The sequence below is a fragment of the Dromiciops gliroides genome, chromosome 6 (genome assembly GCF_019393635.1).
Source record: "Dromiciops gliroides isolate mDroGli1 chromosome 6, mDroGli1.pri, whole genome shotgun sequence".
Taxonomy (NCBI): Eukaryota; Metazoa; Chordata; class Mammalia; order Microbiotheria; family Microbiotheriidae; genus Dromiciops; species Dromiciops gliroides.
The window spans coordinates 156416525-156434750 of record NC_057866.1 but is presented as its reverse complement, the minus strand read 5'-3'; the positions used below and the strand labels follow the sequence as shown (position 1 = coordinate 156434750).

General features: G+C 37.3%; 1 protein-coding gene across 3 annotated transcripts in view; it reads left to right on the top strand.

Annotated features, from left to right (window-relative positions):
• The window catches only part of INPP4B (inositol polyphosphate-4-phosphatase type II B), a 965936-nt gene that overhangs the window by 460957 nt on the left and 486753 nt on the right, over positions 1-18226 (top strand). For all 3 annotated transcript variants that reach the window (XM_043973131.1, XM_043973128.1, XM_043973129.1), the window contains one exon: positions 2335-2379. In XM_043973131.1, coding sequence (XP_043829066.1) covers positions 2335-2379 — 45 coding nt within the window. The remainder of the gene's footprint in view (positions 1-2334; positions 2380-18226) is intronic.

Sequence of the window (18226 nt, the reverse complement as noted above, 5' to 3'; positions counted from 1 at the left end):
ATAGAAGTAATTAGTATATTTTGGGGAACAGAGCGTTTCTCTCATGCTTAAGATACCAGGGCCTTGGGTTATACTCTTTGAGTCTGTATTGTGTTATTCTTTAAAAAAAAAAAATCCTGAATATTTCTATTGCCCTCATCCTTTGGCACTGACAGATGGATGCCCAAATATTCAGTTTATATCATGCACAAATCTTTGGTAAATGATAGTGGTTGGATTCATTTTTGTGAATAGAGTTGTCAGAGCTTAGAGCAGAGTTAATGCAGAAGTTATAATAAGCTTTGGAAAAATTCAGATGATTCAACGTTTGCACAAACCTACCTTGCATTGGCATTGCTAGTTTCTATTTGTATATCTTGGAATTTTACTAAAAACTGATAATAACATGAAAAATTTTAACTCCTTTAAATAACAAAATGAATTTATTGTTATTTTTAGCAATACAGAAATGTTTCTGACTATATTTGGTCACATTATTTCCACACACACACACACCCCCCAATGAAGTTAAAAGAAAATGGATCATTAAGGAAACCAAACTGAGGGATAAATTCACTTATCCATATCAGTCTTTGCTTCTTTAAAGGAACCAGTAACTGACCACATAGATTATAGAATCATGGCATCATAGGATTTAAGGACCCTGAAAATTATTTAGTCCAACTTTTGTGTTTTACAGATGGAGAAACTAAGGTACAGAATAAGTGACTTGCCAAGGTCACATGACATAAGTGATGTGTAGTTAAGTAAGGATTTGAACGCAGAGCTTTAGACTCTAGATTCAATGCTTCAGTTTGTCTTCATCCCCGTTACAATCATGACTCTACAGGAACCATATCACCATATCATTTTAGAATCACTAGAGAATGCACTTAGTGGTAAAAGGGATTTTTGAGAGTCCAACCTCTGGTTTTACTGATAAAAAACTGAGAGCCAGAGGGATTAAATGTGTCAGCCTAGGTTTCACAGACAATAAGGAGATAGTTAGTACTCATTCCCTTTACCTGTGAATCACCCAATATTCCTAGTATCTCCCATTAATGAAAACTCAGACTTCCCTACTCTCCTCCTAAATGATCTACCCAATATAAGATAAAAATACAACTTCATCTGAGAAGTAGATGGGGTCTTGTGATAATACTTTGGTTGCATAGGAAATAGTTAAAAAAAAATACCAAACTGCACCCGACCCCCCTTTAAATAATTCCATTCCATGGAGAGGCATCTTGACAGCACAGGGGATGAAGTGCTAGATTTAAAGACAATTTAAATCCAGCCCAAAACACTTGACAGCAGTGTGACCCTGGGAGAGTGACTTAACTGCTGTCTTCTTCAACTTCTTCATCTATAGAACAGGGATAATAATTATGAAAATAAAAGGAGATAATATTTATAAAGCACTTTTAAACATTAAAGTAATATGCAAAGACTTGGTGTTGTTATGGGAGAAGTTTACTGACAAAAAAAAGATCAACCATCATGTCATGAAAATCTTTGGCTACAACTCAAAGAAGTGATCATCTACTAAGCTGTGAAGGAACTAGATTTGGTAGAGGGAGTCTTGATGAAATAGCAAGTCCTTGAAGCTTCCGTTACATTATCATTTCTGTGTAGAATTTTCAGACATAGTTGGAAGAGGTGGCCAGTCCAATTTTCCAATGGTTTGTAATATCTGTTGAGTGAAAAGGTAGGCATAAGCAGTTCTAGATTACTAGATCATTGCAGCATTAAATGTATTGGACTCATTTGTTCCTAAAAAATTATCATTGCAGTACATGTGTTTACTTTACATATTGCAGACAAATGAAATGAGGTAGAGGGAGTGTGATATAAGGAATTGAGACCTGGGCTTGGAGTTAGGAAGGCTTGGATTTGAATCTTGCTTCAGATTATCTGTGTGACCCAGGGCAAGTCCATTAACCTCTGCTTTAGTCTCCTCATCTCTTCAAAGAGGGCAGTAGGAGTCCCTCCCATACAGGGTCATCATGAGGCTCAAATATGTATTTATGTATTTTGTAAACCTTAAAACATCCTATAAATGTCAGTTACTACTACTCACCACTACCTCCATCACTACTACTAATGCTACTACAATTCCAACTGTATAATTATGTGTTTTAAAATATACATAAAATAAGGAATTATATCTTTTTTTTTTTTTTTTGGCGGGGCTATGGGAGTTAAGTGACTTGCCCAGGGTCACACAGCTGGTAAGTGTCAAGTGGCTGAGGCCGGATTTGAACTCAGGTCCTCCTGAAACCAGGGCCGGTGTTCTATCCACTGCACCACCTAGTATATCTTTTTGATGAACTTATTAACATCTTTTATTTGTAGGTATTCAGAAGAGTCCAAATGAACCTAAGCTGGAATTCAGCCTTGGTAAGAAACTTTCTTTTGATTTCCATTTCTAATTATACTCAAAATGTCAAGCACTTATAATAACTTTAAACACAGTTTGTTTGAAGTAGGTGGGGCTATCTCACTCACTGGGTATATTATTGTATTGGGACACTAATGCATATAATTCTTTTATCCTTGGACTAGAGGATGGGTTGTTGTTACCCCTCCCCCCCAAGGGAGTAATGTCCTAACCCCTTTTCCTCACATTTCTCCTCTTCTATATAGACCTTGAGTCTGAGACTGAGTGGTATTTCACATGATCTAGTCTTGGCTATAGAATTTCAATGGAGTTCCTGACTGTAATTTGACAGGGATTCTACTGGTAGGTCACAGGTATTTTCAGTACAATTCAATTTAATGAACATTTATTAAGTGTCAGGCAATGTAGTAAGTGTTTGGGATACATAAAGAAAAAAAAAAACAGTTCCTACCTTCAAGGAGCTTAAAATCTAATGGGCAAAGACATGCTCAAAAGGAAGGTGAAAGGTTGGGTTGTGGGAGGAAACCAACGGGTACCTTGTTTGGTGGAGTGGGGAGCCAAGTAGAGTTGTTTTTGTTTTTTTTTTTAATTTTTGCAGGGTAATGAGGGTTAAGTGACTTGCCCAGGGTCACACAGCTAGTTAAGTGTCAAGTGTCTGAGGCTGGATTTGAACTCAGGTACTCCTGAATCCAAGGCCAGTGCTTTATCCACTGTGCCACCTAGCTGCCCCCCCAAGTAGAGTTGTGAATGGAAGTTTCTTCATTTCTGCTCAAAAAAAATTCTACAGAAATATAAATACAACTTGGTTATCCACGGGGATAGTTTGGCAATTTTCCATTTGAACTGAACACATACATGCCTCAAGTGAAGAATCCAGGCAGGGCTTAAATTGAGGTTTGTTTACTCTCCATGTTTCTGAAAATCAAAAGAATTATTTACAATAATGAGGTAGTTTTGCTAATATAATAGTCCTTTACTGGGTTTCAGTTGAATGCTTTCAAAAAAGTTTTTCATTTAGTCCACATAACAATTCATTGAGGCAAACAGTGCTCTGGATCTGGAGTTAATACCAGAGTTCAAATCCAGCCTCTGATACTTAGCAGCTATGTGACCTTGTTGAAGTCATTTAACCTGTCTCAGTTTCCTCATCATAATACTGTGCTATTATCCCCATTAAACTTTATCAGGATAACTATAGTTCCCTCTCCCAGGGTTGTTGTGAGGATCAAAAGGGATGATATTTTTAAGTGCTTTGCAAAATTTATCACAAGTTGTTATATTCTTCACAACTGAGAAAATTGAGGTTTTGAGAAGTTTTTTTTTTTTCCTTTTTGTATCAGTACTGGTAAGTGGAAATTCTTTTAAGCCTTCAAGAACAGTTAAGTTTGACAAAGCCACTGGCTTAGAAATATCACTGCCTGATTGATATGCAGTAATTGCTGAGGAAATGGCCTTGGAAATCTTTTCGGGATTTCTACTTTGAACCCAGAAGACATCTTTATTCGGCACAGTGTTCTTTCCATATGTATATAGTTAAGATCTTTACCTCTTACTATTTCTTAGAAAGTTAAGTAAACTCCCAAACAAGATGACCACTCCTATCTGTGAAATTTTACTATATAATTTATACTTAATTATACCCATAATAATTTATATTATTATATAATATATAATTTTATCATTTTATTTATCACAAAATTCATAATGTGGACATACTTATTTTTCAAATTCTATGGACTAGGATAAAGGAAAAAAAATGGAAGCTTTTAGGCCATCACATTTTTATACTTAAAACTTTAAGTTTAAAAAGATACATTAAAATTGCTATATACTTGGCAAAGTATTTGAATCTAGCCTAATCCCTCAAGAATGTATTAAGAATTTGCTATATTCAAAGGGATTTGCTAGATGTTAAGAATGCAAATACAGAAGAAAAAGCAGTTCCTGACCTGAGAACTAAAATGATTGAATATTTCTATGAGTTGGGTCAGAAAGACCTACTGATTGATCTGGAAGTCAGAGAGTTGGGGTTCTACTATCCACTTTTGCTGCTAATTAGGTTTGTGACGTTGGCAGATCACTTTACTTATCTGATCCTCAGTTTCCTCATTAATAAACTGAATGGGTTAGTAATGGATTGTGTCAAAGACCCTTAGCAGATCTAATATCCTAGGATTTCTAAATCATGAAAAGTTCCATGGGACACATTGATAAATATGCATTTCATTTTGTGCTGACTATTCACCAACTCCTATTGTCTTTCATATGATCAGACCCTTTCAAATCCTTAGACATCATAGAAACGGTGTAAATGCATATCGCATCCTTTATTTCAGTGACTGAGGTTAGTGATAGTCAATTGAGCAATCTAATTACCTAAGTATGTCATGATAGCCCAAGATAAGTACAAATTGAAAGATGAGCACTTCATTCTCGTTGTTATCTATGAATTTAGCACCTTGCCATATTTAAATTAAACTATTTCCTCATATGAAAGGAACTGTGCTTTCCGATTTCATTTTCTTTTAATTATTTGTGATAGACCATATTGAACATTAATACAATAAATTCAACTTCTCTTGTTATGTTTACAATTAAATGAATGAAATATATCCCATAATATGTCATAATATATATTTAACCCTTCGCAAGTCTCCATTAAGGTTATTTTTTGTTCATTCCCATGCAGTTTCCATCTTAATATAGTTATAGTTAGAATATACACTGACCTTGGAAAGAATAAATAGCACAAAATACTCAAAATGTAAATGTTGCCAAATTATAAAAAACAAGCAGTTTCCCCAAGTTTGTTCCTCCAAGGAAGTAATATGAAATGACCCCCCACCATCCCATTCCACTGAAGAAATGGGAGGTCCTTGGTAGTACAACATTGAATGGATTTTCAGACTTTTTGATGTAATGATCAGTTTTATCAATTGAGTAATCTTCCTTGTTTAAAACAAATATCATTTGCTGTCTGGGATAGGTCTTTGGGAGGGGTAAGGGAGAGATACAAGGAGAAACATTGGTGATGTGGAAACAAATAATTAGGAATATTTTTTTTAAAGAATATGAAGGGGCAGCTAGATGGCATAGTGGATAGAGCACCAGCCCTGGATTCAGGAGGACCTGAGTTCAAATTCAGCTTCATACACTTGACACTTAACTAGCTGTGTGACCCTGGGCAAATCACTTAACCCTCATTGCCCTGCAAAAAACAAACAAAAACAAACAAAAAAGAATATATGGGGGCAGCTGGGTGGTACAATGGATGAAGCACTGGCCCTGGATTCAGGAGGAACTAAGTTCAAATCCAACCTCAGACACTTGACACTTGCTGACTGTGTGACCCTGGGCAAGTCACTTAACCCCCATTGCCCCACAAAAAAAAAAAAACAATAGAATATACTAATCTTTTTGTTTTGTAATTTTTTCAAGCTCTAAGTTTGTTCACAAAAGTTTTTTTTCACATATTTCCTTATATTCCTCACACTTGCCAATCTTAATTGCATTACACTATTACTTCCTGATTTCATTCACTGAATTCCTTTGGGTTTACAGATAGCACTTTCATTTTCCCAATGTTAGAAATAATTAAAAAGCACAAGATAACCCATATTTTGTTTGTGAATGAATATAATTGCACAATGTTCATAGCTCAGGAAAGCTGTCATTTAAGAAGGGTAATCGTGTTCTTCAAAGTTGTGCAGGGTTCTAGCTGGAAAAGTGTGTTGGAGAAGGGCTGTCTGCAGAAGGCTGAAGTTGAGCAAGAAATTAATTTCTAGCCATCATTTGCTCCATTCTTTTACCTGATACTGCTACTTCTTTTCCTATGTTACCTCAGTGGCATCAAGACACATAGCTTAATGGATACAGTGATGATCTTTGATTCTGAAAGCCCTGAGTTCATATCTTGACTCAAACACTCACCACTTGAGCACTTCTGAACAAGTCACTTAAACCTCTCTGTCCTTCAGTTTCCTCATCATGGGGGACAATAGTATGTCACAGATTTGTTGAGAAAAACAAATGAGATGTGTGGAAATTGCTTTACAAATCTTAGAAGTTCTATAAAAATATTACTACTATTACTACTACTACCACTGCCATCACCACCACCACCACTAGTAAATTATTATTACTACTGCTGTTGCTGCTGCTACCACCACCACTACTATTACTACCACCACCACTACTACTATTACTACTGCTGCAGCTGCTGCTACTACCATCTCTAGAATGAATTTCTTTGAGAAAGTATTCAGAAAATACTGGTGGTAGTTCTTTTGACCTTTAGCAATGATAAAACTTAAAACATGGGTCTACCAAGCAAATTTTCATGATCTACATAAGCAGCAGCTTTATTTTATGCTCACACTATGAGGACACATGTACATGTTCATGTGTCCTAATATTTCATGTTATTTCACTTGGGGGTGCACTCTTTCCATGGAGCCTGAGCACCACCCCTCTCTCCCTAAATAGATGACTTTCAATCAATCCCATCATTCAGCAAGCATTTTACAGCACCAGATAATGTGGTAGACACTGGGAAGACAAAGACAAAAATCAGTCAGTGCCCTCAAGGAACTAAGAGTGAAGGTGCATTGATTGAGCACCTAAAACGTAGCTGGCACTGTGCAAGTCATGATGGTTAAAGTTCGGTCAATTTGGGGCAAAACTAATGATGATACTCTTTAACCTTAGCCTTGTATTTGAATGACAGAGATACAACCCATTCCCAGGCCTGTGCTCAAAGTCTTTTCCATGTGGTAGGATCTTGCCAAAGTTTGTGTTTCACTGGTTTAGCCTTTGAAAGCCTGGGGTTACCTCCATGGCAGAATGAGGTCTCAGAACAGGATACTTGCAATACTTGATACATTGCAAGTTCTTAGTAAATCCTGATTGATTGATTGATTGATTTGTTGACTTGTGAAGTGTAGCTAAATCACTTTATCCATGATTTTCCTAAACATTATGACTTTCACAAAAAGATTAGGTTGTTGTTCAGTACTGTGTAACTCTTCCTAATTCCATTTAGGATTAGATACTGAAGTGTTTTGCCATTTCCTTCTCCAGCTCAATTTTACAAAAGAGGAAACTAAGGCAAACAGGATTCACCCAGCTAGTAAGTGTCTGAAACCAGATTTGAACTCAGGAATATGGGTCTTCCTTGGCTATAGGTCCAGTGCTCTATCCACTGCACCACTAGCTGCCCCTTTAAATAAAATTTTTTAAAACTATCGTTGGGGTCAGCTAGGTGGCTCAGTGGATAGAGTGCCGGCCCTGGAGTCAGGAGCACCTGAGTTCAAATCCGACCTCAGACACTTGACACTTACTAGTTGTGTTACTCTGGGCAAGTCACTTAACCCTCATTGCCCCTCAAAAAACCCCCAAAAAAACCCTATTGTTGAGTTTTCTCCATTTGATAAATGAGGAACCTGAGGCTCAGAGGGGTCAAGGAGCCTTCACCAAGATGATACAGAGTAAGAAACATAACTAGGGTTAGAACTCGGGTCTCTAGACTCCCAGTCTAACATTTTTCCTATCCCATCAGGCTGTCTTAGGAATGTTTGACATTCAGAATTAAGTAAAGTGAGGTTATGCTAAGAAAGGTATGTCAGTATATTAAATTTGTTTTTACCAACATGGAGGTTAGTTTATGCAGCTAGGTGGTACAGTGGATAGAACTTCAGACCTGAAGTCAGGAAGACCTCAAATCCAGCCTCCGATATTCACTACCTGTGTGTCCTCGAGCAAGTCACTTAACCACTGTTTGCTTCAGTATCTTCATCTGCAAAATGGGATAAAAAAGCACCTACCTCACAGATTTGTGAGGATCAGATGAGATAATATTTAAAAGTGTTGGGGCAGATATGTGGCACAGTGGATAGAGCATCAGCCATCTGGCCTCAGACACTTAACACTTATTAGCTGTGTGACCCTGGGCAAGTCACTTAACCCCAATTGCCTCACTAAAAAAAAAAAAAAGTGTTTAGCATAGTGCCTGACACATTGTAAATATTATTATAATTATTACCTATTATCATTATTATCATTTTATTTTATATATCAGAGGCAGTTAATCAGTGAGCTACTATTTATTGAACACACTATGTGGACTGAGCATCACGTGATTTGTAGGTGAAAGGAGATTGATATATTTGATGGAATTAGCATCTGTCTATCTATGAATCGTTATCAGCATCATTGTCAAAAATAGGGATAATATTTATTCTGAAGCAATGGTATCTGTAGCATGGTAGTGTAAGATACAATTAGGCCATAAATCATAATTACTTTTCTACAACCAACCTATATTGTTCCATTTCCTAGTGGCCATCAAGCAGAGGATACCCATGACCAGCCGGATGCTAAGGTATTACAGAACTCTCCCCTTGGTAGGGGACCATCTATGCTACCATTATTCCTCAAAGTTCCTGAGGCCTTACCATCTACCCTACTACTTCCTCTGCTTTGGTATCTTTGACCTTTCCATCTGCCACGAACTGAACACGAACATGAAGATGGACTATCCTCTATGTGTTGTCTCCTCCAATTAGAACACGACATCCTTGAGACCAGGGCCCTTTTTGATTCTCTGATTTTATCCCCAGCGTTTAGCGGAGTGTTTTACATATAGTAAGAGCTTAAAAATTCCTTTTTCTGTTCCACTAAATTTACATTTCCTGGCCTTTAAAGATCTTCACTAGCTGCTCTTTTCTTCCCTTTATAGTCTCTTTGGGCATTATTCCAATCCTCGCACTCTGCGGTCCAACAGCACTGGTTTACTCTAGTTCTGCACACACCTCGTTTGTTGAAATACTCTCGAGCCTCCCCTCTGCCTCTTGGAATCCTTAGTTTCTTTCAGTATCCAGATTTTATATAAAATCTTTCTTGATTGCTTTTTGGCTGCTAGTGCCCTTCCCCTAAGACCAACAAGTTTTGATTCATTTTCAAATCAATAAGCATTTACTAAGCACTATGTGCCAGACACTTTGCTAAACACCGAGAAGATGATATAAATATGAGGAGAAAGAAAAGCAGTTCCTACCCTCAGGGAGCTTACATTCTAATAGGGAGAAGACAGGACATAAAAGTGAACCAGAAAAGGGTTTAGGGAGAAGAAGGTACCTAAGCTACCTGTAAGGGGGCTTAAGACTGGAGAGAAGTTGGGAAAAGGAAGGGAAATAAAAACTGATATAGAGTCTAATATGTTCCAGGCACTGTTAAGTGCTTTACAAATAATATTTCATTTCATCTTCACAGCCACACTGTGAAGTGGGTGCTATTATTATACCCATTTTACACATTGAGACTGAGGCAAATAGGTAAAATGACTTGCCTTGGTCACATAGCTAGTAGTGTCTGAGGATGGATTTGAACTCAGGTATTACTTTATATAATTAAAAGGGAACTTGAACTACACAGGATTTTATTTGAATTTAAAATCTGATGAAGTGGGGAGGGAGAAATAAAATAGAGTTGGGGAATAAAAGGGAAACCGAGGCTTATGTTTAAAAAATGCCATTTTGTGTCTGTTTTATTCATGTGGATATTGACTAGTCATTCTACCCCCAATTTATTCCTCCTTCTTTCTAAAATATCTTATGGGAGTGAATCCATGGTCAGTTACTTATTTCCACAAAGCTTGATGCACTATTGTGACTTCTAAATAAAAATCTATATTTCCATGGCTTCCATCAGCCTGAGAAATATACTTTCCTTTATTTACAATTAAAGAAATCAGGAAACCCATGGAAGAGAAAGTCCTGGCCATTGGGAGCTCATTTTTTCAGATGATGGGATAATATTAGTTCAGTTTTCTACCTCTTCTGTGTGTACACCTAAGGACAATATGGTACAGTGTTAGCAAATCCTTTAATCACTTTAGAGTACTCAAATGGAGCTGTGAATTAATTAATCACTTGCTTTTTCCTATGAAACTGGACATCCATACCTTCCCATCCTGTCTGACTCCTGGCACCTTGTCTTCTCAGAAGTCTACCAGAGGGGAATCCATCCTATTTGCTAGAGGCATTTCTTCTCCATTTCTTCTAATATTGAAGCATGCCAGTGGAGAACTTTGTTCATCTGTTTTCCCTTACCTTCATCATGTGACTTGTATGTCTTTTCTTCCTATAATACAATTCCTTACTGACCTCTTTGACTGTTATTCTTTTTTTAAGTTCCTTACTGTGATTGCATTGAGCCTGCTCATACCCCAAACCCCAGCTCCCTATGCGCCTTTATATTGTTTTCTGTTGTTTTAATTTTGAATTCTTTGGAGACTGTTGTACTCTGTGTTTCACCACCATACACAACACTGGTAGAATATTAGTATAAAAAAATAGGTTCTTTGCTGTCATAGGAAGCTATAGGTTAAGCAAAGGAGTTTTGCAATTTCTCAAAGAAAATCTCTCCCACCTTCTTCTTTTTTAACCCTGACCCTAACTTTTTCTTCTTCGCTGCCTGTCCCAGTTACATCCCTGCTATATTGATGGGTAAGCTCTATATTCCATCCAAATGCCTATTATAATCTGGGCCAATGACATTTTAATCACTTGGCCTTTTCTGGTGTGGATGGAAAGGTTAAATTGCTTTGAGTATTACAGATCTTTTCCAGGAGTTTTCAGCAATGTTTTTGGGCTTGATAAAGGATGAGACTTAACAGAAAGTAGAAGCAATTAAGAAGAGGTGTCAAGAATACATGAAAAAAATAATGCAAAAAGATCTTAATATCACTGATAACCACAATGGTGTGGTTACTGATCTAGAGCCAGACATCCTAGAGAATGAAGTTAAGTGGTCCTTGCTAAGAATAAAGGTAGTGAAGGTGATTGAATTAGAACTGAAGTTGTTTAAAATTCTAAAATATGAGGCTATTAAAATTTTGTGCTCAGTATGCCAACCAATTTGGAAAATTCAACAGTAGCCCCTGGATTGGAAAAGATTGGTTTATGTCCCCATTCTAAAGAAGGGCACGCCAAAGATATTCAAATTACCAAACAATTGTTCTGTTTTTACATGCCAGTGAGGCTATGCTTAAGATCTGAAAGATTGGCTTCAGCAATATATGAACTGAGAATTACCAGAAGAGCAGGGTGGTTTTCAAAGAGGCAGAGGAACTAAAGACCAAATTGCTGACAATTACTGGATTATGGAGGGAAGCAAGGTGGTAAGAGAAAAAAAAAAAGCTATTACTGTTTCATTGACTACACTAAAGCCTTTGACTATGTGGATCACAACAAATGTGGCAAGTCCTCAAAGAGATGGGAGTACCAGATTATCTTAATTATCTCCCGAGGAACCTGTGTGCAGGCCAAGAAGACAAAGTAAAATTGAATATGGAACAATTGATTGGTTTAGGTATCAGACCAGAATATGGCAAGACTGTATATTCCACCTTATTTATTTAACTAATATTCAGAGGACATCATGTGAAATGCCAGCCTGGATGAATCAAAACCTGTAATTAAGGTTGCCAGGAGAAATATCCACAATGTCAGATATGCGGATTATACACTCTGATGACAGAAAGTGAAAACTTGAGAGGTCTCTTGATGAAAAAGGGGGAGTGTGAAATCTTGAATCCCAGTTTGTCAATGCATCTAGTGCCAAGCAAAGTTTCTTTTCTAATCTCTGGACAAGTTGCCCTGCCCCCATGGGATGAGAGCTCTAGAAGTTTGCTGCTAATGGATTCAGTTGCTCCCAATGCCTTCCCTAACTCTCTGGGGCAGGACTGCTCTTGGCTTGAGCCAGGTGTGGGGCACTCACTGCTGACTTGCCACCAGGGCTGGTGCTAGGGCACAGGGCCTTGCTCTGTGAATTGTGTTTGGCTTTGCTGATGGTTCCTATGGCCTTGCTCACACTCAATGAGACAGGCCTTTCCTGGTCAAACTTCTAAGTTGTTTTTGGGCTAGAAAATCATTTCACTCTGTTCTTTTGTTGGTTTCTGCTGCTCCAGAATTTAAGTGTTAGTTGTTTGTAGGGGAATTTGGGAGAGTTCAGGGAAGTTCCTAATTTACTGCTATTTTGTCTCTGCCTCTCTGGCCCTGGATTTTCAAAGTTATACCAGTGGAATAATAAACTCCGACAACCTCTTCTATGCTGATAGGACTTTGAGTATTATCTCAACATAAACCAAGTCTGCTTTCTGATAACCAATCCAGCTGAGTGCCATGAGGCTTATAACCACTAGGGTAGCCAATTTATGATTGATCTTTTAGCCACCTTAGGGTTAAAAACAAGCAGAATGGTTAGGAGAAGAGAAAAGGTGTGAAGGATCACAATTTTTTAGATGATCCTTAAACTTTAATTGGACTCTTGGAGCTCTTTTTTCCCCTGACCAATTAGTGGACATATTGCTAGAAGAACTGAATCATTTCAATCTTGACATTATTGCTGTAAATCAAACCAAGAGAAGAAGGCCTTTGCAGCTAAATGGAAGGATGGATTGTAGAAGAGACAAAGAAACTTGGTTGGTGGAAAGGAATTTTATCTTGCACTCAAAAAAAATTATTCCTACAATATGTGGCTTTCAGGTATCAAAACACTTTAAATATTTGCAAAAGAGACCATGACAAAAATAATTGCAGTTTATTTGCAAACATTGATTGCTGAACTTAAGGTGGTAGACACTGGCCTATTAAGAACTTGATAAGAACTTTCTAACTAAATCTTATATAATGATACTTGGTGACTTCATTTCATGGGTGGGAAAAGGTGAAGATAAGGAGCTCTGCCTCCCTTGTTTTTCATGTAAGAATCTGGTTTCCTCTCAATCATTTGATTTACCGAAGAGAAAAATATATGGGAAAGTATGGTTCAGGAAGAAGAGATGAGAGAAAGACTTGTAGGCCACATAGAAGCCTTATACTTCCTTCCTTCCTTCCTTCCTTCCTTCCTTCCTTCCTTCCTTCCTTCCTTCCTTCCTTCCTTCCTTCCTTCCTTCCTTCCTTCCTTTCTTTCTTTCTTTCTTTTTTTTTTTTTGCAGGGCAATGAGGATTAAGTGACTTGCCCAGGGTCACACAGCTAGTATATGTCAAGTTTCTGAGCCCAGATTTGAATTCAGGTCCTCCGAGTCCAGAGCCGGTGCTTTATCCACTGCGCCACCTAGCTGCCCCCTTATACTTTCATATCATAAATGTATTCTTCAGGAGAATATAGATAAATAGTCATTCAGTAAGCATTGATTGAGTACCTATGTATACCTGGCACTGGGGATACAGTGAAAGGTAGTTCTTGCCCTCAAGGAGCTCATAATCTAATTAGAGGCAATAAACAAGCAGATATGTATAGGCTTCCTGCCAAAAGTGGGATTTTACCTGGGACTTCAGGAAGTCAGGGAAGCCAGGAGGCAGAGATGATAAGAGAAAGCATTCCATACATTAGGGGTCAGCCAGAGAAAATGCCCCAGGGCTGGGAGCAGCTAGGTGGCCTGGTGAATAAAGCACCAGCCCTGGATTCAGGAGGACCTGAGTTCAAATCCCGACCTCAGACACCTGACACTTACTAGCTGTGTGACCCTGGGCAAGTCATTTAATCCCCATTGCCCTGAAAAAAAGAAAAGAAAAGAAAAGAAAAAGCAAAGAAAGAAAAAGAAAGAAGGAAAATGCCTAGGGCAAGAGAGGGAGTATCATGTTCATGGAACAGCAAGGAGACCAGTGTCACCAGATTGAAGAATATGTAGGAGGGTGTGGTGTAATGCCTAAGAAGACTGGAAAGGTGGTTTTTTGGTGAGATTACTAAGGGCTTTGAATGCCTAACAAGGGATTTTTGTATTTGATTTTAGAAGCCACTGAAGTTTATTGAAATTGTGTGACATGGACCAGAAAATGGGATCACCAAAACCTAAATAGATTTTATTTTGACAGGAAAAGACTTGTTTTTGATCTAAGAGTTATCCCTGAATCAGTTGCTCGCATCTAGTAGAATATCAACTTCTCAGAGATAATATCTGAATTAGTAAGGAGAAGAAAGAATGTTGAAAAAACATGGTGTACAACTCAAACAATTGAGTCCCTGAAAATTTTAAAATTAAGTAATTGATGGTTAAATTATTAAAAAATGAGAATGGGGAGACAGTGGAAAATTGCAATTTGGAAACGTGAAAATGGGATAAACAGTCACTTTATAAACTTGCAGAAAGTCCTTGGACCATTCTTCTACCTTTTATAAATTCAATGTGATTGCTCACCCTTGGGTTATTAAGAAAGTTTATTTAAATGCTGAGTTTTTTTGTGTCCGTGGTACGTTGTCCTTTTTGTCATTCAACCATAACTAGCATACCCTTGTTTTTTCATTTTTTCATTGCCTTTTTGCTTACTAAATTTCTCTATTTCAGCTTCTAGTTATTGAGAAATGCTGGTCACTTGAAACATTTCTAGTTCTTGTAGAATCTGTTGCCACTTAGGGATAAATGAAGAATCAGAAATACCTCACGGCATGATTTGTTCAATAGGTTTACTTTTGGAAATCAAATGTCATATAGGTTGTAAGACAGTGAAATCTCATGCTATCTTCTCCTGGGTGCTTGGTATTCATCCATGCAAAATTTTCATCCTACATTTAGCATGTTCATCTATACTCTGTGTCTGGTGAGAAATGCTAAGCCGAGTGAGAATGAACTCAGTGAAGTTGGGGTCAAGAGTCACAGGACATGTGGATAAACAGGAAAAGGTTCTTTGGAGTCATATTCATTGATGAAAGAGGCCAGTGTGAGCAAGCTGGGCAGAGGCATGAACTGGGTCAAATAGACCTGCATGGTAAATTAGCTGATGTGCCATTTTTTATTAAGATTTTGGCAAGGATTCCATCCTGCTAAGTCTCCTCTGTTTTTTTGTTTTGTTTTGTTTTGTTTTTTCATCAGAGTTCTTGAAGAATCAGCTATTTTTAAAAAATACTCCTGTAATGCTATACCTACACTGGTATATTAATTCTGTTATTTTTCATTTTAAAATGACCTGAATCATTTAAATTTGCAGTGAGTAGATGGTTAAATGGTACTACTTTGACTAGTAAATTGATAGTAATTTGTATATTGATTCTGAGAGTCTGAAAGCCTGATTTTGTGTGTGTCTCAGTTTGGACATCAGAAGAGACACTAGGAAGGTACAGATTCTGTAGAGCAGTGGAGAGCCACCAACTGTCTTAAATCTTTAAACCTTCCCCAATCAAGTGTACATTCCCTGAGGCTAGGGTCTGTTTTGTTTCTGTCTTTGCATCCCTAGTAACTGTTATGATCCCTATAAATAGTCACTTAAAGGATCAAAGATTTAGACCTAAGTATTCAGACTCCTCAAGTCCAACACACATATTTTACAGATTAAAATACTGAGACCAAGAGAAGCTTAATAAATAAATGGGAAAGGGAACACAATAGTGATAGTGCAGGTGGACAGCTAAACTACTCCACTGGTATTTCTGCAATGACAGGAGAAAATAAAGGTGTCCAGCAGGTTGGGTTCATGCTCGGTGGTGAACTTTTGGGAGGACATTGAGAAGCATTATACAGAGATGAGCAGGCATGGAATGGTTCCAATCTTTATTAATGCAGGGAATTCCCAGAACGGTGAGAATGCAGATGCATTTGAACATGAGTAATGTGTTGCAGTGCAATATATTTTGAAAATGGCTATCATTTCTGTAGATCTTTAAGGTTTGTAAAGCACTTTACAAATATTATGTTATTTGATCCTCATAAAATAACTGGGAGGTAGGTGCTATTATTTATATTTTACAGATGAGGAAACTGAGGCAGGAAGAGGATAAGTGACTTGTCTATTGTTACACAGCTAGTAAGTATCTAACGTGATATTTGAACTCTAGTCTTCCTGACTCCATTTTCATTGCTCTCTCTACTACTGCACCTAGCTGTATCTAAAAGAAAATATTTAAATGATATAATCATAAATAGATAAATTGACTCCCTTAACAGGTGAGAGGCAAAGTGCTTCTGCTGACTTGGCTGGGCATACAGTGAAGGAAGGAGAGAAGCATAAAATGAGATTGAATTGATAGGTTGCAAATAGGTTGTGGAGAGACTTGAATGCCATATTATGCTTTTTAAAAATAATTTGGGGGCAGCTAGGTGGTGCAGTGGGTAAAGCACTGGCCTTGGATTCAAGAAGACCAGAGTTCAAATCCAGCGTCAGACACTTGACACTAGCTGTGTGACCCTGGGCAAGTCACTTAACCCTCATTGCCCCGACCCCAAAAAAGAAGAAAAGAAAGACGAAAGATAAATTAATTTATTTAGTGTTAGCATTATTTTCTTTTTAAACGTTGAGTTCCAAATTCGCCCCTCCCACCTACACACTGAAAAGGTAAGTAAAATGTTATCAAGTATACATGTGAAGTCATGCAAAATATATTTTCATATTAGCCATATTGTGAAAAAAGCAACAAAATTTTTTTAAAAACCCAGGAAAGTTATATTTCAATTTGTACTCAGACTTCATCAGTTCTCTTTCTGGAGGTGGATAGCATTTTATTTTTACCATGTATACTTTGGAATTATCTTGTATTATTGAATTGATCAGAGTAACCAAGTCTTTCACAATTATAATATTGCTGTTACTGTGCACAATAATCTCTCAGTTTTCACTTCACCTTGTACCAGTTCATATAGTTCTTTCCATATTTTTCCCACCCCACCTTGTCATTTTTATAGCACAATAGTACTCCATTCCAATCATATTCCACAACTTGTTCAGCCATTTCCCAATTTATGAACATCCTCTCAATTTCTTTACCATTACAAAAAGAACTGCTTTAAACATTGTTGTACATATAGGTACTTTTCCTTTTTCTTTGATCTCTTTTGGGTACAGATATAGCAGTGTTATTGCTGGATCAAAAGGATCTGCATGGTTTTAAAGCCCTTTGGACATAGTTTTAATTTATTCTCCATAATGATTGGACTAGTTTATAATTTCACCAAAAGTTTATTAGTATACCTATTTTCTCTCAACCCCTCCAGCATTTGTCATTTTGGATAGTTCTGAGGTTGTACCTCAGAGTTGTTTTAATTTGCATTTCTCTAATCAATAGTAATTTAGAGCATTTTTTCTTATGACTCTAAATAGATTTGATTTCTTTTCCAAAAGCTGCCTGTTCATATACTTTGACAATTTATCAATTGCGGTATGACTTTTATTTTTATAAATTTGATTCAGTTCTATACTCAGTATATATTTGAGAAATGAAGCCTTCATATATAAAGAGAAACTTGACATAATTTTTTTGATATTACTTTAATATCTATGGTACCTTTCCGCAAAATGTAGTTTCCCTGACTTTTAATTCAGTCTATTTTTGCTTTTGCTTTGTCTGAGATCATGATTAGTTCCCCAGTCTTTTTTACTTCAGTTGAAACATAGTAGATTCTACTCCAGTTCATTATTTTAACTCTGTGTGTATCTTTCTGTTTCAAGTGTGTCTTTGTAAACAACATACTGTTGCATTCTGGTTTCTAATCCGTTCTGCTATCTGCTTTAGTTTATGAGTGAGCTCAGGCTATTCACACTCAGAGTCATGATTACTAGCCATGAATTTCTTTCCATCCTATTGCTTAAGGGCAGCTAGATGGCACAGTAGATTGAGTACCAGGCCTGGAGTCAGGGAGACTCATCTTCCTGAGTTCAAATCTGACCTTTACCTATACTAGGTGTGAGATCCTCAGCAAACCACTTAACCATCTTTGCTCAGTTTCCCCATCTGTAAAATGAGCTAGAAAAGGAAGTGGCAAACCACTCAGGAATCTTTGTCAAGAAAACCACAAATGGGGTCATGAAGAGTCAGATACAACAGAAAAAATGACTGAACCACATTCTTTTTATCCTG